Source organism: Tauraco erythrolophus, chromosome 10, assembly GCF_009769465.1.
Source record: "Tauraco erythrolophus isolate bTauEry1 chromosome 10, bTauEry1.pri, whole genome shotgun sequence".
In the NCBI taxonomy this organism is placed as follows: domain Eukaryota; kingdom Metazoa; phylum Chordata; class Aves; order Musophagiformes; family Musophagidae; genus Tauraco; species Tauraco erythrolophus.
Window position 1 is genome coordinate 30699488 of NC_141474.1, and position 20970 is coordinate 30720457.

Here is a 20970-nt window from a genome sequence, read left to right on the forward strand (position 1 = left end):
ACTGCAAGGGGGATGGCACCAGCTGACAAATGCACCCTCTGACAGGTGCCACACCAAGCCAGGAACACCATAAGGACGGTGCACCCCAGTATCCCTATCAGGTGGGAGCAGCCCAAGGAGGGTGTACCCTAAGGGTGGTGCCACCCCAAGGACGGTGTCACTGTCAGGCAGGTGCACGGCAGGGAAGGTGTACACTGAGCTCAGTGTCACCCAAGCGGGGTGTCACTCCCAGATAAGTGCACCCCACGCCGGGTGCACCCCGAGGAGTGTGTCCAACCTGCACAGGGTGCGCCAGAAGAAGGGCACGCCCCGAGGAGGGTGTCACCCCCGGGCAGATGCCGCCCTACAGGAGTGTCACCCCCGGGCAGGTGCACCCCAAGGAGGTCTGTCTCCCCCTCCCCACCCGGCATCCGCGGCGGGCGCGCCCCTGCCCGCCCCCGCGGCCGCGCAAACCGCCTCCCGCACACCCAGCCCGGCCCGGCCCGGCGCTCCGAGCCGCGCCCGCCCCGCCGCCGCCGCCGCCGCCCGCGCCGCGCCGATCCGGGCCGGCCCTGTGCATTGTGGTCCGTCGGCGCGGGGGGCGAACATGGCCGAGAAGCAAAAGCACGACGGGCGGGTGAAGATCGGCCACTACGTGCTGGGAGACACGCTGGGGGTCGGCACCTTCGGCAAAGTCAAGAGCTGAGTACCGCGGCCGCGGGGAGGGGGCCGGGCTCGCCGGGCTGCGCCCTCCCGCCGCCTCCCCTTCCCCCCGCACCTTCCTCCCCGTTAACGCGGGCCTCCGCGCCGGGCATCGCCCGCCCTCGGCGCTTCCCCCCGCCGCGGCGCGGCCGCGCAGCATCCCCGGGGGGCGGCGGGGGTCCGGCGGGGGGCGGGCGGGCGGTGCGGGGCTGGCGGAGCCCAGCGCTGCTCCACCGGCGCCTTCCCGGGGGGCGCGGGGTGGGAGGCGCTCCCTTGCCGGGATGGAGGGATGAGGCGGGGGGCGCGGGCAGGTGGCGGGGGATGCAGACCTCGCCCTTCGGTAGCGGGGCGGCGTGGGGCCGCTGCCTGCCGCAGCCCCCGGAGCCGGTGCTCCGAGTGGGACCCGCCAAAAGTTTCGTCCCGAAGTAGGAGGAAGGTGATGGGAAGGTTGGAGAGCGGAGCAGGTGACCATCCCCGGCTTGTGCCGAGGCTGTGGTCCCTGCTGCCCCTTCCTTCCCAAAGGGCTGGCGAGCGCTTCGTAAGGAACCGGGAGCAAAAGGGGTTTAATTCTGCCGCTCCTTTCTGCATCCCGCTGGGGAGCGGCTCCCGCGGGGCTGAGCCCTGCAGCGGGCCGGGATGGAGGGGTCAGGGCCGGCTTGGGCTGCACACGGGGATTCCTCTGCCACCCGTGCCAGAGCAGTCAGCTCGTGTTTACAACTCACCAGCTTGGCTTTACCACAGTGTAAGATTTGCAAAGGTTTGCATTTCTGGCATTGCATGCAAATTTTTATTTTTGACTCAAGATATTAAAATATATATTTATTTATTGTCTAAGCAAAATGGATAGCTGTGATTCCTGGTTGGAAACGGGTTTAGCTGTAGCCAGGGGAGCAGCTGCCCCACTTGCTGCCCGGCCGGGAGGTTACCCACAGCGCTGTGGCTGCTCGAGGGGGTGATGTGCCCGCGCTCAGCGACTGGAGTTTTAAAATAAACCAAAATTGACAGCAGGGGAAAGAAACCACCGCGACCACTGGAGCTAAATCCACCTGTGACCATTAATCAGGCCCCTAAAAATATATTGCTGTGTTTAATCCCAAACCACAAATTTACTCACTAAAGAATTATCGGAATAAAGACTTCTAACAGTAAGGACCATTTAAATCACTCACATGTACCAGCAGACCTCAAAAAGTGCTCCAAAGGCAGGTTTTTTCTTGTGGGACAAATTAAGCCTTCCAACAATAGCCTTTTTTCCTTAACTACCTTTCAGGAGTACCTTGCACAAACACCCCCCACCCTACATATGACCCAACTTTGGTAAAAAAACTGACAGTTTCCAAAGAAACATTTAATATAACATGAAAGAAATTACCTAGCTTGAAATCCTTTATTGGTGAGTAGTACCCTTTATGTATTTTTTTCCTTAATATTTTGCCTACTACTGACAGGTGAAATTTGGATTCGAGATTGGAAACTGAGATGAGGAAACCAGATCTCCTGTTTAGGCAGAACTATAGTATTTTAATCAAACGAGCTTTAGAAAAGCCTGTATTCATCTATTTAGCAAGAAACATGAGGAAAGTGAAGAGATTTTGGCCTGATTGGTTCAACCTTTGTATACGTTGTGTGTAAGAATTGCTTTTTCACAAAGAAGATGGGTGGCATTTCTTGTTGCTGATGTGTTTTCTTCAAGCTCTGCCTTGCCCAGGACTTTGTAAGAGGCGCTTTTTCTTGCCTCACTCCTCAAAGAAATCACAAATTGCAAATTTTAAGGATTACAATTATTAAGGAGATAAAAAAATGGTAATGGAAGGGAAGGATTTAGTGATGATGGGGTACTAACCAGAGCTTGGATTTGTGGCTGGAGCTCAATAGTCACTTTGAGCTGTCAAAAGCCTGAGATAGGACAGAAAAAGTCTCTGCTGCCCTGTTGGGATGCTCGTTCTGCTCAGCGCTGCCTGGGTCATCGGTGAACGGATCCACCTAAAAACTAGCTAAATGCTGCAAGAGATGGTTAGTTTTAAATCCATTCAGTTCCTTGATCTTGTTTGTAGACAGACCGTACAAGGTATGGAGGGGAGGAAATAGGTTGGCAGATGAGAGCAGGATTTTGATGATAACACTGAAATTCCAGCTGGAAATGGTGATTAAAAGGCAAAGGAACGTGGCTGGAGTTAACGTGGTAGATGTGAAGGTGGAGGATGGATAGGAGGCCTCATGCCAAGGGTCAACGTTACTACACAGGATTTTGCCAAATACAGGGAGAGCTGGTGATAGTTATTTTCCCTGTCCTCCAGGCAAAAAATAAGATTGATTTGCAGAAAACAGAATTGAGGTGGCTGTAAGGAAGCTGTCTTGGATTTTGAGTTTAGTGAAGCAATGAAGGAAGGAGGTGGCATCTCCTCTGCTGATGGTCGGTAAGCACAGATCAGACAAATTGCTGCTGTGTTTGTCCTGGGCACGTCCCACCCTGCGGGTCCCTGAAGAGCTCTCCTGTGACCACAGCTCTCACACAACAAGACCTTCGATCAAAATCCAGAGGAGGAACGCAAATATTTTTCCACGCGATGCCATGCATAATGTCCTCGGTAGCCACTTGGTGGTTTCTTACCCACACTTGTTGGCCACCAAGGTGATCAATTTGTGGTCCCTCAAGGACCAGCAATGCTTTGGTCATGTTTGTGTTGGTTATGATGGCACCTCCGTGGGCTCGAGTTGGGGTCAGATTCTGTTGGCCCAGGCGCTGTACCATTGCCACTGAAGGACAAACCTTGTGTTGGAGGGACGATAAAGGAGACGGAGCAGATGAAGGAAAGGGAAAGGAAGGATGATATAACATACAAGCAAGTGGCACTGAGGCAGAATTAATACAGCGTTGCTAAATATATGCTTTGGATGGATTTCATTTTTAACTTTGGGCTAAGATAAGGGCCAGCACAGCTGATAGGAAAGGAGTTTTCTCCCCCCTCTCTAAACTTCTACATTCCCCCGAAGCATTTGCAAAAATGTTAACTGCTTGTGCGACCTGAGCTGCACCAAACATGCACCCAGAAGTAGGCTTCCTTGGTACCTGCTGCAAAAAAACATGCTGTCAAAGGGTTTTAATGATTATCTCAGCTTACGGTATTATAAACTCTATTCTTCCTCCTATAAAAATAACTAAATTAGAAGGGCCTTCTTTCAGAAACTAATTCTATTATATCTCTTCCCTTCTTTCCTTAATAGCATCTGATGCTGAAGCGTTCTCGTGCCCAGGCAGTCACACGTGCAAGCAGATGGGGTAGCAGCGAAGGACACTCACACCAAGTCCCGTTTGTTGCTGTTTTTTGGAGTTTAGGGTCAGCGTTACCACTGCGGAGGTAGTGAGAGGGAAGGAGGTGGTTTTCTCACCACCACCCGAGACCACCATGGCCCATGTTTGGGGCGAGGAGAGGACAAACCTGTTAGAGATGAGCTGCACGAGCATCCCCTTCCATGCCTACGGGAGGTATGGGACCTGCCACTACTCCTCATCCTGGGGCTGGATCCTCCCAATGTGCTCCAGCACACGGGGTCAGAGACAGTGACTCTGGGAGCAGAGGGAATGTTGTCCTTGCTGCCCCGTGTCAAAATTCCTGCATCTACAGGCTGCAGCCGGAGAGACCTGAAAGGCTTAAAAGTCTCCCACCGCATAGCAAATTACATTCTCTCTTTTTCTCTATCTCTCAAGGCTTTGAGTAGACTTAACAAGCCACTGGGGACTGAAACAATAATATCTCTGTATCTAGTGCTTACTGTAAGCAAAAGATGGATTGCAAAATAGACTTTATTTTTAATTATTAACGGTTTTGAGCTAGCAAGCCTTCGCAGAGTTAGCAGACCTTTGCAGAGTTACATGTTGTTTGTTATGGATGGAAAGGAGATGAACTATTTGGCAATGGTCTTAAACCCAATAATTATTCATTCTGGCCTTGGCCTTTTTTTTTTTTCCCCGAAGTGAATAATAAAACTTTGTCAAAGCGTTTACTGGGATAAGGCCAGAAGGGGTTGTGTTGAAACAAAGGATGGCAGAAATCAGGGTTTTCTTCTTATTTCAGTGATAAACCTCTTTCTTTGCTCTGCTGTTCCTCAGGTTCCCAACTCATGGCTTAGCATGTTATAATTCTTTAACAGAGCTGAATGAATCAATGGCAGCTTTCAAAGTGCTCGTGCTCCCAGGAAAGAAAGAGCAGAGGTATCACAGTGCCGTAGTTGACCACGTCAAATGATCCAAGGGCTGGAGCACTTCTCTTATGAAGACAGGCTGAGAGTTGGGGTTGTTCAGCCTGGAGAAGAGAAGGCTCTGGGGAGACCTTCTAGCAGCCTTCCAGTACTTAAAGGGGCTACAAGAAGGCTGGAGAGGGACTTTTTGCATGAGCCTGTAGTGACAGGACAAGGAGCAATGGCTTTAAACTGAAAGAGGGGAGACTTAGGTTAGATAGAAGGAGGAAATTTTTTGCAATGAGGGTTTTGAGGCACTGGAACAGGTTGTCCAGAGAAGTTGTGGATGCCCCATCCCTGAAAGTGTTCGAGGCCAGGTTGGATGAGGCTTTGAGCAACCTGGTCTAGTGGAAGGTGTCCCTGAGCATGGCAGGGGGTTTGGAACTAGATGATCTTGAAGGTCTCTTCCAACCCAAACCATTATATGATTCTATGAAATGCTGCTGGTGAAAGCGTTGATCTCAAAGGCATCTGCCGAAGTTGTCTCACACCCCTCTGTCCTGCCTTCTTCAGCCTCCTCGAGGTAACGTACACCGTGCATATGCCATGACAACCTCAGCAAAGAGAGATCAGTGCCTTTTATAAGACTACTCTTGGCACAACTCGGGGAGAATTTCTTGCAGTGAATGCAGAGGCTGTACCCCAGCCCCCTTGCAAGCCCAGTAAAGCCTGAGTGTGCTTCTGCACCCCTCGCACACGCGCTGCTTGGCAGGGTCTTGCTCCAGCAAAGCATCCCTGCCATGGGGCAGACTCTGCGCTGCCCAGCTCTCCTCTCCCCAAGGATGCACTAGGGAATACGCCTCCTCCGACTATTTACAGCACTCTCCTTGCACTGTACAAGAGGAATTATCTGCCTCCTCCAGCCCTCAGCTAATCCCTAAATTGCAGCTATACCGCGAAGCTTCGTTTATTTTCATTTAATCTAGTCGTTTCAAGTATTGCGAGGGATAAAATGGGCATGCAAAGTGGTGCTTTAATTTTCAAGGGCAGTAAAGTGTTTTATTTTTAGGATGCTCTTATTGAGGAAAGAATCTCTGGCAGGTCTTATCTGGTGGCTAATAATAGTGACCTCGCGTGCCCCGAGTGGGGCCGCCTGCTTACGCCGTTTGCTTCTGATCAGCTCGTTAGGGCCTCCAAAATTACAGAGCCTAATAATGCAACAACAAGGTTTGCTCATAATTATCAACTCCTCGCGCTCTATGTTATTACTGGAAGGGGGTAACATTAGTAATTAGAGAGCACAAATATTTAGTGTAAGCGGGTTTTCTGTGCAGTCTTTAGAAATTCTATATGTCACCATTTTTAATATCACGTTAGAAAATGCTGAGAAGGGGTAGCTCATGGCCAGAGAACCTTTTTAGATATAAACATCCACTTGACAGTCTTCAAGCAGTTTCCGCTGTCAACTTCAATACCAATCTTGCTTCTTAGGAGCTTTTTATTTGTTGTGTGGTCAGTTTATTGATAACAAATGGACAAACGCTGAATTCGTTTCACGTTGTTGTTAAGTCAGTGCCATTCCCCCCGTGACAGTGGTGCTACTCCCAGTTGGTGGGTGCTGTTTGTCCCTGTATGCAGGAGGTAAGCCTCAGCGTCTCAGTGCACCGAGTGCATGTTATAAAACCTTATATTGAAGTTTGTGTCTTTTCTAAAACCAGAATTTGCCCTTGCAGCGCGGCAGTGTTCCTGCAGCTCGTCATCAAACCGAGAAGCATGATGGAGAAAGTATAAATAGAAATTCATTTTAGTAATGCAAATCCCGCAGTCCTATTTTGGGCAGGGAAAATCCCTATATCATTTTTTTTTAAAGAAGTGTGATGGTTTAGTTTTAAGACTGGGTTTACTAGGGATTTACTCAACCCGTGTGTTACAGCGGAGCTTCTCTGCCATTTAAATATATCTGTTTCTGATTGATCTAACTTTTACATGCTATAAATCCTTGCAAATTAGCTTTGGGTGTGACCTCCTCCAGTAACTCACTCTGTTTTATTTTCTTGAGTGTTTTTTGCAGATAAGTCCCCTCTCTTCTATCTTCCATGAATTTATGGGGAAAACAATAAACAAAGAGACAAAAACAACTTTAAAATATTCCCTCCCCCTGCTTTTTTTTTTTTTTCGCCTTCAAGAGTTTCTTATAAATCACAGTGTCCTAAATTGCTTCTGGAAACGTTTCTACTCTGTTTAGTGACTTTGCAATGCTCTCTTCCTAATAGTTGGCGAACACCAGCTGACAGGGCACAAAGTAGCAGTAAAAATACTCAACAGACAGAAAATACGCAGCCTGGATGTGGTTGGGAAGATCAAACGAGAAATTCAAAACCTTAAACTCTTCCGGCACCCTCATATTATCAAACTGTAAGTACCCTTTGTGCTACGTGTTCAGCTTACTCCTCCGTCTGTGAAGACCTCACGTACACGTACTTTTTTTCAGGAGGTGGATTAGAGTTGTAGGAAATGGTAGGTGCGTGGTCAAGTTTTGGCGTGTTAGAGCCAAACGTTGCTTTTCGAGAGTCTCCCACTAACTTACAGGGGAGCGCAGTTGACAATTGGAGAAATGATGGAAGATGTTTCTTCCATTGGGAGTCTGGGTTGTAGTAACAGCCAACGGACTGGTGTCTCCACGTCAATTTTGCTCAGCAAAACCTCTACAAGCTGTTTTCTCTTCCATGCAGAGGCCGTTACAGAGGTGGGTAGAGAGGGTCTGCACTTTCCTGCCTTGGGATTCTGTTAAAGGTTTTTGTGATGACCCTTTTTTGGCTTGATAGCTCCAGACTTGAAGCTGCTGAGAATTGTGCCTGAGGAACTGCAGCATGGTCAGGCTCGTAGAGTGAAGTCTTGGCCTGAAGTCAATAGGATTTATGTTTTAATGGCCCGATTATCCAGAGCTTAAAGGGACTTTTTTTTTTTTTTAATTTATTATTCAGACATAAGTTTTCAAAGTTGCCACTCTGATGAACCTGAATTTAAGTTGTAAATCAGCACCTGCGCTCCAGCCTCTGGGATTCCTTCTCAATCCCCAGTTTGTGCAGCCAGTCCACATTAATGAGGCACTCGATAATATCTTTGGCATTTCTATAAAAGAAAGCTGTTGAATGGTAACTGCAAGGATAAGCTGACATTTAGGTCAGCCTTAAAACTGGCATGAGATACGGCAAATACCTCGGACTTAGAGGCAAGGGAAAACAAATTCTCGCTACAGTTAAATAACTAACCATGCAGCAACTGTTGACTTTAGAGTAACTTCACAGTTCCATGGATTTATTGGAGAACAGATTGGTATTATTTCACGAGAAAGCCAGCAAGAGTCCTCAGCTGTGTATCCAGCATCCTGCAAGTTAAGTCCTGTTCGCACATTTGTCAAAGCATTAAAGCTTAAAACTTAAACCCAGTTTAACGGTATCAGCGTCCTATGGTGCATACTGCAATTGTGAAATACGATGATAAAGAAAAGAGATGAGGAGGAGCCCATGGTGCCTAAACCTCCTCTTTCAGTAGCTTTTTACATGTATATAAAAGAAATAGTGGGGCAGTTAGCAGTAACTTAGATGTCTGGGTCCAAAGCACTTGAGAAAAATTAGGTTGATACTGTTGATTTTTACGGGACTATCGCCTGTTCACTTGCTGATCTCTGAAAATTGTTTGAAATTTATTTGTTTCAAATTACTACCCACAGAAATTCAGCTTTTTTTTTTTAAAAAAAAAAAAGCAAACAACAATGTATCTGGAATAAAATAGAGGGGGTCTCAGCTGGTGCTGCTATGAATTCCTGTGGCTGCATTGACCTCAGCTGATCATTGGCAGCTTGTACCAGCTGGGGCACGAAATGCCTTTGCAGTGCTCTGGGGTTATTTTGAATGAAAATGGAGAATAAATTTGCAAGTCAAAAGTGATGCTCTTCCCCTGCCCCCCCTGCCCCGCCCCCCCATTCTAAAATAGAGATTTAATATTTGAGAAAGAACTTTTTGAGATGCTCATCTTTGTTACCGTACTTTTCCAAAAGAAGCTCCCTCTAGTGTCTAGCGCTCTTTATCTTCTTTATCCTTAATATGAGGGAAACCAAAAGTACCCCCTCCCTGCCCCCAGCTAAGGAAGCCTTCATTTCTAAAGCTTTTGTTGCAGATCTTGGGCAAAATGGAAATTTGAAAGTCAGGAGAGTCTTAAAGGTGATAGGATTGTCTGGCAAATATTTCAGAGAATTATTTAAAAGCTTGAAGGAAAACCGTAGGTCTGTAAAAGAAATCCTTTCATAGACAAGTGAAAGGTTATACTTGAAAGAGGAGATGGCTTTTCAGAAGTGGAATGCAATTATAAAAGCAAGATCTAAACAAATGCTTATTTTAAGGTTGACATGAAACTAATAATCTGTTTAAAAGCCTTCCTCTGTTCTGCTTAATTACTTTTTTCTAAATTCGCTTGTGTTTTTGAAGATACCAGGTCATCAGCACGCCAACGGACTTCTTCATGGTCATGGAATACGTATCTGGCGGTGAATTATTTGATTACATCTGTAAGCATGGACGTGTAAGTGCCAGTACCATGTCAGCCCAAACACTTGTGTGGGAAGAGGGTGGTGTTTAGAAGCAAAACGACTGCTAAAGGGAACATGGTTAAGGTTAAGGCCCAAAATAGAAGTTGCTTCACAGCAATCCCATCTGGAGTGTCTCGTATCCGGCTCGTACAAAAGTGGCGTGCGGTTTCTTTGCAGCTTTCTCTGATGTATTTCGATACCCAAACCTAAATATCCAAGGTAACGTATTGCTTAGTGCAAATATTTGAAAAACTAGCATATTTTTGTAATTTTTAGCCATGGGTTGCCTGTCAAAACCCCCACGGTTCAGCAGCAGATTTACAGCACTGGAGGGAAAGACCACTCGGTGTGGTCTCCATCCCAGTTGTTCAACTCCCCCAGGCTCCCCCTTGGCTCCACATCAGGTTTTTTTGAAGACTTTTTGAGGATGTGACTTATCTGAACGACGTTTTCAAATGCCAGTAATCCTGCTGGGTATAAATCACCTGAGGCATAGGTTGAGTGCATGAAACGTGATATTATGGTTACAAGGAAAATCACTGGTGTCTGCCCCGTGGACGTCCTCGTAGGCAAGGAGTAATCATGGGTCAAGGAGATAAAAATGGGCTGAAGTGGACATCCAGAATAAGGCTTCAGGTGAAGGATCGGCCCATCAGATGTTTCCTCTCTGTACTGCAAAAAGTCAATACATTTACAGGGAATTGGTTTAGATTCATGCACTGGTTGACGGAGCTGACTCCATTTGCTATTCTCTCTACAGTTCTGATTTCATAGAATCAGAGACTCATAGAATGGTTAGGGTTGCAAGGGACCTTAAAGATCATCTAGTTCCAACCCCTCTGCCATGGGCAGGGACACCTTCCACTAGATCAGGTTGCTCAAATCCTCGACCAGTCTGGCCTTGAACACTTCCAGGGATGGGGCACAGGATGGACTTCCAGCGTGTTATACCCATTTGAATCTTTTCAGTGACTAATTTGGATCTTTTCTGAACTTCTGCATTCAGAAACTAAATTTTTCATGAAGAACGTCTTTAGGAAGTAGTCAGTAAAAACAAGCAGTTTCCTCATCATTTTAAATACAGTTTCTGTAATATAGCTCATACAACTTTATAGCTAATATAGCTCATTAAAATCATCACAATATTCCACCTATAGCTCTTTTTTTCTCAAAGCCATTTGTCTGTGAGTAATCACCCCCTGTAGCATTCTCAGCAGTGTTTTGTCCAGCCTCCATCCACGCGTGATGTGTAGCAGAATTGGTCCTCTTGGGACAGCAGATCGTTGCTTCATAGGTGCCACCAATAAGTTCTCCTTGATAGCTCAGCTAAATTTAGGTTTCTAATTTCATCTCTGGGCTATATCCTTTGCAAACACTAGCAAGTTATAAAAGGGAAGGAGGGGAGATCTGCTTGCTTTGCTGCTTCTGGTCACAAGCACGCTGTGATTTTTCTCTCTGCACCCTGGAATGTTTTGGCTCCTTGCTAAGTCAAACCTCCCCTTGCCAGCTCCACACGCAGACCAACCTTCGGGACTTCTTTCCCCTTAACACCCGTAGGTTGAAGAGGCAGAAGCTCGACGCCTTTTCCAGCAGATTCTCTCCGCGGTGGATTACTGCCACAGACACATGGTTGTCCACCGGGACCTGAAACCAGAGAACGTGCTGCTGGACGCACACATGAACGCAAAGATAGCCGATTTCGGTATGTGACCCCAGCAGCATTCCAGAAACGCAGCCAGCTCCGAGGCGCTTGCTGGAGCGTGTCCGTCTAGCACGCCTTACAAAACCCAGAGCCTGTTTTCCTAACCACTAGCAGTTGCTTTACCTGAAAAGCCCACGGTTATAAACACCAGCCTTTTTTGCAAAAGCAGGGATTACTTGTTGGAGGCTGCTGCCGTACGCGCGTTAAGAATGGAGCAGCCAGGTGATTTGCAAATCTTCGCTGTGTTTTAGTATAATCGCCTAAAATGAAGGTTTAGCTAATTTATGTTTAAGCCAGACTCGGCACAGTTAATTCCAGGGTGAGCTGGCTGCGTGTGTTTGTTTTCGTGTGCGTTCTCCATACGTTTGGCCACGTGCTCTTGGCCTCACTTCGTTTTACAAACGAGCAGTAACGAGAGTCTTTAAGTGGCATTACGGTTGAAAGCCAATGAAATAGCTGGGCTACCAGCTCGGTCCTGGTGAGTCCTTTCTAGCAGTGATAAATCCTTTAGAAGATTTACAGATTTCACAACCTCACACAATCCCCATATAAAACAAGTGCTCGGGGATGAATTATGTCTCTCTTCCTCTGTGCTCTGGGATTTGCAACTTAGAGGAGCAAAATTAGCCTGGAGTGAATATTCCTTGGTTCAATGTGAAAATAACAATAATAGCAACAACAATAATAATAACAGTAATCTGCAAGTCCTCTCAAAGGAGTCTTATCTAAATTATATCAACTGTTCCCCTCCGAATTTCCCCCTCCACTTGCTGTACCTCACCTCCCCTGTGCGACGCGGAGTCCTCTGTGGCTGGACCTTCACATCAAACATCGATATGTAGTAAACATCTTGTTTTCAGGCTTGTCCAACATGATGTCAGATGGTGAATTTCTACGCACCAGCTGTGGTTCCCCAAATTATGCAGCCCCTGAAGTCATCTCTGGAAGGTAGGACATTCCACTTCTAAGCAGAGCCTCTGTGAGCACATGGTCTTTAAATTTGTTCTTGGGAGTGGAAACAGCTTTGCACATCTAGTAAAAGCAGCTGAATCCTTCCAGCCTGGATTTTATGTTTGAGTGAATCTCCTGGCAAAAATCTGAACGTTTTCTTGGTTATTGCATTTCTCAATAGCTGTAATAGCAAAACGTGTTTTGCTAGGTGTTTGCTTTGGAGGAATTATTAATAGCAGATGTTGACTGTTTATATTGCTAGTTAAAGAGGGTGAAAATTACTCTTTGGATGCAAATACTGAGGTTTCAGATGGAAAGGCTTTTCCAGGCCACCCCCTTCTCTCCTGTCCACCTATAATATAAAACACAGTGTTAATGAGGAAAACCATTGACTAACAGAAGAATCAGGAAGATCTTTAATCACTTCGCTACACTCTTGAATTCTTGTATTGAAAATATTTGTCTTCGGTTTCCTTAAGATAGGGTTTTTTTTCGTGACGGTAGGCTCAACCATCGTCATAACTTCGTTTTGAACTGATGGATTGAGTTGACAAACCTCCAGTGTGATTGCATCTCTCAGCGTGCAACATCTGTACAACATGTGGCGCGTTGAACGCGCTCTGCAAGGTTGCATTGGACTTTGCCATGTTGATACAGAAGTGTTACCTCCTATATCTTACTGTCAGGAACTGAAGTTACGTAGAATGTAGTTAGTTCTCTGACTCTCTATAGTAGTATAGCGAAGATTGCAAATATAGATTTTTTCAAATTTTCAGTCCTCTGGTCCTTCAAACTGCCCATCTCCTCCCTGTTTGCCCCATATTTTTGAAGCACCCTTTGCATGAGCATTAGTTTTCCTAATCCAGCCTATTTTTGCCTATAACCATTGTTTTTAAATACAACATTTTGTTCAAAGTGTGTTCGCTGTGATTACAATCGTTTTATCCCTGTTTACACCAGTGCAAATTTTGGCAGAGCATCCTAGGAATTAGACCAGAATCCAAAAACCCTGTTGTGACTACAGCTCTACATGCGAAAGCAAGTAAATCCTTGTTGTCAAGAGGAGGATAAAGCCAGAAACTCTACCATGATTCCAAAAAAATATTATTTCCATGCCCTTTTCAGTAAGGGCCAGAAGTGCATTATTTTCCGTTCATATAGGAGACAAAGCACATGGCAGATTAACAAGTCCCTGCAGTCCCAGTATGCAGAACCTGATTGTTCCAAGGATACAGGCAATACAGCTTATTGACAAGAAATTTAAGAAAGAAAAACAAAAAACAAGCCTACACGTTGCACTTTTTCACTGGCTGCAGCTGCCAGTACCGTTTATGATATTAGTGATCCTGGATTTTTTTATACCCCTAAATTGTATGCCAAGTGGCCCTCTTCTCTGAGCTCTAGCAGCATACAAGAGCTGCCTTTGTTGGGAGAGAGGCACGGTCTGCTGTTCCTACCGTGGGATGGGTGCCTTGCCGATGGGTGCACGGGGCAGGGCTGAGCTGGATCCCGGCTCCTGCTGCCTTTGCTGGGTAGAGCATGAAAGCAGTAGAGCGCGACAGCTCAGGTCCTAAAAACGCATCTCGTTTGGGCTCAAAAGTCCAATCAACTGTTCAAGCAATGCTGTTATCAGCAAAAGATAACCCAAGGGTAAGCACTGCCTCCCAAAACCTCTGAGAAAGCATTGGTTGTAGCAAGAAGAGATAAATTGAGTGAGGAAGTGGCAGCAAAACCCGTATATTTGGGATGTCCTGACTTGGTGATGCCAGGGAGCACGTTAGCAGCTTGTCGAAAGAGGAGTGCTTGCATGCCAGCATGCAAACTTCAATCAAAAATAAACACTCAGAGATACAGTATCTGTCACCGTTGAATCTGCCTCGCTGAACGAGCAGAAATTGCTGGCTGAGCCTTTGGAGCGAAGCTCTTGGAATTGGGGATTTTGGCTTTTCGGTGGGTCAGGCAGAGGCAGGAGCGTACCTGGTCCTTATGCCATGGCTGTCCAGAGGAGCGTTGGCAGCCCACACCAGCCCTGTGATGGGATTTCTGCTGGCCCCTGGGTGCTTTTCGGCTCTAGGCAGGTTTGATTGGAGGCATCCACATGAGTAGCCCGGAGGTGGGCTGGAGCTCTGGCCCCCATGGAGCTGGTGGTGCGTCCCCAGCTCGCCCAGTGGGACCTGCACCCAACCTAAGGAGAGGAGAATGGGGGGGGGGTGACACCTTTCTCCTGCCCTTGCTTTCATGCAGGCTGTACGCCGGCCCCGAGGTGGACATCTGGAGCTGCGGCGTCATCCTCTACGCTCTTCTCTGCGGCACTCTGCCTTTTGATGATGAGCACGTGCCCACCCTCTTCAAGAAGATCCGAGGAGGTGTGTTTTACATCCCCGAATACCTCAACCGCTCCGTTGCCACTCTCCTCATGCACATGCTGCAGGTTGACCCCCTCAAGCGAGCAACCATCAAGGACATCAGGTCAGCCCGGGTGGGATGGGGTGGGCTGGCTGCGTTTGGGGGTTCCAGTGTACCGGTGGCAGAGGACGGTGGCTGTCCTGGCCATCACCTGCTGGCGGGTGGGCAGGGTGGTTTACAGGAGGAGTTGGCTAATCCAGGTGGTGTTTGGCCCAAGAGATTCCAGGAGCATTCCTGCACCCTTCTGTGCTGATGGAGAGGTGGGTGCTGGTGCCTGGCAGTGGGTGATGATGAACAGAGTGATGGTTTTATATACATTTTTTATATATATATACACATATAAATGCTATTTTATTGCATTATAAAATAACCTCCAAAATCTCTTAATAGTGCTTAGTAAAACCAGCTATATCATGCAAGAATCCTAAGATCTTAATATCCACCAGCCATTGTTCAATACTTTCTTTCAAGACCACCTCCCTCTGGGTACCAGTTCAGAATAAGAGGGTAAGCATTGTGTTTAGTGTCTATCCAATAAAAAAGGAGGAGAAACACAAGAATTACTAACTTAATCGGTAAATATTGGATATAGTTTAAAAGGTGAGCGAATGGCTCATCTTTATGTGCAGCGTTGTTTTCTTGTCAAGTCAATGAGCGCAGTGCCGTGAACCTTTTATCTGCATCCATTGCTGTGGAAATTCAAGGTAAAGGGAACAACTGGGCTCTTAAGCAGATGTTTGTGCCTTCAGAGATCATTAAAAGTTCATGGCTGGTAGTAGGACTTCAAAATTCTCACAATCTGAGTCATTTTAGAAACGTTTTGTAAAACAGGAGCCCGATATGCATTTTATGAAATTTATAGTAATCATTACATCAAGCTGGTGTGCTAAGCGTATCCATAAGGACTTTCAGGAGTTCTCAGGCTTTTAATGCATTTGCAATGGATGGCCTTAATTTTACCCTTCAAGTAAAATGCCTTTTTGATTTCTTAGTTCCTTACAACTAGAGGATTTAATTACATGTTAGAGCAGCAGCATGTGGCGAGATTACAGCCGATGCGTAGAACCTATAGACAAGCTTCTCTATGGCATTCAGCCCCTTAATTAGCATTGACTTCATTGTAAATCAGGGGGAATCAGGTACCTGGAGAGCTTTGGTGCTCTGGATCTCTCTCATACCCATAGCACGCAAAAAGCGTGAGCATCCCGTAGAGGCTGAGGTCTTACTTCAGTGCCAGGCGAGCAAACAGCCAGGCTTGCAAAGCGTCATCATTGTTGCGATGCTGGGGGGGACCGTGGAGGGCTGGACTGAGCTCCTCATTCTGTGGCTGAAGATTAGGCTTAGACCTAGACGAAGCGATCAGGTGAGGTGTATGAGCCAGCCAGTTTCTCATCCCCAAGGCTCATTTTGGCCACAACTTCTGTAGTGCAAAAAACCACTGCTCTTTTAGGAATGTACACCTAATTTTGTCTGCTGGTGCCCACGTGGCTCAGTGGGATTTGGAGCCACTTTGCTGGAAACGTGTTGCTTTTTCCTCAATAAAATGCTTTAACCACCAAGACACCTTTTGGGGAGAAATCCAGGGGCTGGTGGCAGTGGTTGGCCCCCTGCCTTGCACAGAGCTCACGGCGGCTCCTCTCCTCTCGGCCTTTCCTCAGGGAACACGAGTGGTTTAAGGAGGAGCTGCCCAGTTACCTGTTCCCGGAGGACCCTTCCTACGACGCCACCGTCATCGACGACGACGCGGTTCGGGAAGTTTGTGAAAAGTTTGAATGCACAGAGTCAGAGGTGATGAACAGCCTGTACAGCGGTGACCCTCAGGACCAGCTGGCAGTGGCTTACCACCTCGTCATCGACAACCGGAGGATCATGAACCAAGCCAGCGAGTTCTACCTCGCCTCCAGCCCCCCCACTGGCTCCTTCATGGACGACAGCGCCATGCACATCCCTCCTGGGGTGAAGCCACACCCCGAGCGGATGCCGCCATTGATAGCGGACAGCCCCAAAGCACGATGTCCTTTGGATGCCCTCAACACCACGAAGCCAAAACCCTTGACTGTCAAAAAGGCCAAGTGGCACCTGGGAATCCGCAGCCAGAGCAAACCCTACGACATTATGGCCGAGGTGTACCGTGCTATGAAACAGCTAGACTTCGAGTGGAAGGTAGGGAGTGCTGGTGCTTCGTGCTGGTTTCCAAAGGTGGTTTTCCCATGAACTGAATTGCTCTGAGAGGTTGGTAGGTATGGTTACAGCCTCACCTGTTTGCAAACAAGTACTCACACCTTGCCATCATAGAATTATGGAATGGTTTGGGTTGGAAGGGACCTTAAAGATCATCTAGTTCCAACCCCCCCTGCCATGGACAGGGACGCCTTTTGCTAGATCAGGTTGCTCAAATCCTCATCCAACCTGGACTATCTCTGCTGTTTCTCATTTGTTCAACCATGTTGAATCGAGATGCCAGCTGTGGTTCAACATCTGTGATGTTTGTTTATGGCGTGAAATGAGAGTTTTCTTCTGAATGCCTTCTTTCTCTTACCCTCTGACTGGAGAGCTGATTCCCCCTCATTTAGCTGAGGAGATAAGAGGAGCCTGTCACGTTTCTAATTTTAGCAGCTAATTTCTTGTGAGGTCATCTTGAGTGCTCCTGAGCAAAATACCTCTCATCATTTCTGCTTGGGTCCTATCAAGTCATATATGCTGAAATGGCATCTTCTTGAAAGATGCTCAGATGAGGGGCAGGGGTTTGTTGGAGGCCGGAGTCTGTATCATTGATGTGGTGGCATTTTCCTCGATGGGACCAGATGTGCTTTCAGATGCTTACTGCTTCCCCAGTTTCGGGCTCAGCTTCTTGAAGCTTGTTTTAAATCCAGATGACATTGTATCTGACAGTACTTGCTTCAGATATTTCTTCAGAGCTACGCAATGTTCAGTCACACTCTTTTTCAAATTCAGATTAATCAATCCCTCAGTTAGCCTTTAATATTTGCTGCTGAGCCTGATTCCCTAAATCTCGGTGCAGCCACTGACGTGAGCTCTCCTGACTCGTGGCCTTTTGCCACAGCCTCGTGTGAGTGTCGGGAGCGAGGTAAGGAGAATTTTAGCCCAGATCTTCATCCCCAGAGGAGATGATACCCTCCTCGCTTCAGGTCCCAAGGGTGGTATGGTGTGAATGTCACTGTGCCACTTCTTCAAAGCCTCCTATCTCCTCCTTATTTGTGATTATATTATCTATTTAAAGCCAAGTAGCACCCAGAAGCCTGATTTCACTTCACCAGCCAGGAGATGAACGGTCTCCAGATGCCTACACCAGCCAGACGTTTGTTAGCTGGGTGATTTTACACAGCGCGAACAAACCCGATGTATTTCTGGTACAGCTTCACAAACCAAGTCAGCCCAACGTCTCCACGTAGGCAGTGGAGCTGATTTCATACGAGGAGGTTTCACAATAGTCTCTCCCACCCTAAGAATAACTTCAGATGTGGCTCTTCATCAAAACAGCTTTCCCAGTCGTGCCATCATGTCTTAAATATAGCACAGAGAGAAGATCGCGTTGCGAACGAGATGCAGCAGGTTGCGGGGTGGGAAGCGGCGAGAGAAAAGAGGCAGCTCACTAACGCTGAATTCAGCTGCACCCATGGGAGAGGTTACTCTCCCCAGCTGCCCAGCCTGCCCGTGTTTCACGAGCACGGTCCTCACACACGGGTCCACGAATGGACATTTGGGCTCATATGGCAATTGGTGCTGGTGAGGGGGGAGAAATCCTCAGTTTGGTGCCAGGCAGGTGGGTCACGGCAGCTTCATCTACCAGCAGCTGGTGAATCAGAGCCCTAAGAAGCGTTTTTGAAGACAGGAGGAAATAGGCTATTCCTATTTATAGGCATTGTTTTTTTCTAGAAACTTTTTCTCAGAAGATGTCTTGCTAGTATATGGAAAAAAATAAGGAAGGAAATGTTCTTCTTACTGCTTTGAATCTCACTCCTGGGAGCACATTTGCCGTTGCAGGTGGTGAACTCCTACCACCTCAGAGTGCGCCGCAAGAACCCGGTGACGGGCAATTACGTGAAGATGAGCCTGCAGCTCTACCAGGTTGACAACCGCAGCTATCTCTTGGACTTCAAAAGCATCGATGGTAAGCGGGAAATGGTGCGACATGAGATGTGAAACACATAGAACAGCAAGTTTGGAAGTTTACAATTTTTTTTTAAATCATTCCTACCGTTTCCAAATGCTTATGCAGCTGTTTTAAGTCAGCAAAAGCCCTTCTGATCCATTTGTCTCCACTAGTGTTGCCAGTTCCTTACCAAACATGTATCGCAGATGCCAAATTAATGCTACTTTTTTTTTTTCTCCTTTTTTTTTGATATTCAAGACGATGTGATGGAGCAGAGGTCTGGCTCATCCACGCCGCAGCGTTCCTGCTCCGCCGCTGGCTTGCACCGGCCAAGGCTGAGCATCGATGCCGCCGCGGCCGCTGAGTGCCAGTCGCTGATGGGCTCCCTGAGCGGCTCCTTCGTCGGCAGCATCCCCTCGGTGACGCCGCGCCTGGGCAGCCACACCATGGACTTCTTCGAGATGTGTGCCAGCCTGATCATGGCCCTGGCTCGCTGACGGGCGGCACCGCGGCGCCGGTCCCTCCGCACATGGTATCGCACTGTGAGGATCTGGTCCGACTTACCCGTTTCTTGTTTCTTCTGCTTCGTTCCTCCTCTTCCTCCTCCCCTCACCACTCCGTAGCCTGTGACACAGAGCCAGTTCCAGACCCCAAATACACTCCCCTCTATAACAAGGCACTGAGGAAATTCAGAATAACTTTATTTCACTCGTTATACCACGGTGAAATGTATCCAATGCCCTTTTTTCCCCAGTGAACTGAATGGGAACTGTTGGCGTGGCTGTAAAGTGGCAAACGTATCACTGAGTTTTTGGAAAATGCCTCCTCCCCCGGTTCATCCTGAGTTCCCAGAGCAACGACCAACTTGCTGCAGCGCAGGTAGCATGCGGTGAGGTCGGTGTGGTGTCCCCTTTGCTGTGTGGAGCAGGGGCAAGATGGGCTGAGTCAGGTCAGAGGGATTGACCGGAAGCTACGCAAATGGAGCCGGGGGGTAACGGAGGAGCTCTGTGGCGTTCGCTGCCAGGGCTGCTGGCCTCTGGCAATGCTTTTCTCCCAAAACTAGCAGCTGCTTAGATGCTTCTGCACTAGTGCAATATGCCATCCCTCCCCTCTGATTTTATTCCCCTGCTAAAGGTGGGGAGGGAAGGTGGGACGTGCAAAGGTCCTGTCACCAACATGCCCTGGGAAAGCTTCCGCGTGTCAAGTGTTTTCAGAGGAGCGTCCCATAAGATGCTTTATTTCCACCTCCTAAGAGCCCCGGATGGCACTGACCAGCTCACCACATCCAAAGGCGAAGGCTGCTTGCCTCTTTTCCAGCCCTTAATCATTGTCCCTGCTCCAGCCTGCTCACCCTCCCCTGCCTCACCGCCAGCTCCGGGGGCTGAATCCCAAGGAAGGTTCAGATGAGCCACCGACGGAGGCCAAGATGCCGCTGAGCCACCTACAAACCCAGCGCTTCACCCGCTGTGCACCCGAGGGTGGGGGATCATCACGGCCGGGCGAGAGCCGGCAGCTCCGAAGCATTTACCTCTCCCATTTCCCGGAGGAAGCCTTCGCCCCTTGTCACCACCCGAAAATCCCTGCCAAACCTGCCTTCCCCACTCGCAGCTTCGCGCCGCCGGAGACTGGCTTTTGGTGCCGAAGGGTTCTCCTGTCCCGCTGCTGCTCGCCGGGCTGTGACCTTCGCCACTCTGCTGATAAGGCAGGGATATCCCAATTCCAAGGTTCACTGTTCCTTTACTACTGGCTATCTGAAGGATAGGATTTTGTTTTTTAAGACAAACTCCGGGGATTTTTAAGGCTGAATTGTTGTTATTCAAGGGTAAACTCTAATGCATGTGTGACTTCTTCGTTGAAAAGAATTATTATTTTTGATTATGTAGGCTTAATCTAATGGGCAGCGTTGGCATCTGCTTGGCTTCGCTATGGTATTTAATTCCATTTACTTGATTGCGAGGGAACGTAATAGTCTAATCAGTCAAGGAACAAATGCTTTATGAAAACTTTGCCAAAAAAATCCTGGGTGTTTTTTGTTCAAGAGAAACAAAGCAAAGGAGAACTTTTCCTGATCCCAGGTATGCGGTCATTCAACTTTAAAAAAAAATTAATCCATCTTTTTGATAGCTTCTTGTGACCCATCAAGGTTTTTTGCTAGTTGTTTTTGTACAGTTGCACTTTAATTTATACTTTCTGCAAGTTTCTATGAGAAGCAAGGAAGAGAATGGCACATTAAGCCTTTTGTACTAATCATTTTAGGTAATGAGGACAAATACGGGATATTTTTGCCATCTACTGGCAGTTCAATGGACGTTTTCAGCTTGAAGTCCCTTTTTTTTTTAAACACACAAA

The 20970-nt window shown here is 47.6% G+C and overlaps 1 protein-coding gene across 1 annotated transcript; it reads left to right on the forward strand.

The window, feature by feature from the left end:
* The first annotated feature begins 586 nt into the window (after window positions 1–586).
* PRKAA2 (protein kinase AMP-activated catalytic subunit alpha 2) lies at window positions 587–19118 on the forward strand. Its single transcript, XM_086617256.1, has 9 exons — window positions 587–680; window positions 7134–7275; window positions 9348–9441; window positions 11006–11150; window positions 12011–12098; window positions 14346–14570; window positions 16166–16670; window positions 18513–18639; window positions 18880–19118. Exons 1-9 carry the CDS (start codon window positions 587–589, stop codon window positions 19116–19118), a joined length of 1659 nt encoding a protein of 552 aa, XP_086473382.1.
* Window positions 19119–20970: the final 1852 nt, after the last annotated feature.

What these genes read in the sequence shown, in the direction of transcription:
- PRKAA2 (XM_086617256.1), top strand. Translation starts at nt 587, where the DNA reads ATGGCCGAGAAGCAAAAGCACGACGGGCGGGTGAAGATCGGCCACTAC. An exon ending in ACATCTGTAAGCATGGACGT is followed by an intron (nt 9,442 to 11,005) that starts GTAAGTGCCAGT and finishes TAACACCCGTAG; the next exon opens with GTTGAAGAGGCAGAAGCTCG. An exon ending in GGACTTCAAAAGCATCGATG is followed by an intron (nt 18,640 to 18,879) that starts GTAAGCGGGAAA and finishes TTGATATTCAAG; the next exon opens with ACGATGTGATGGAGCAGAGG.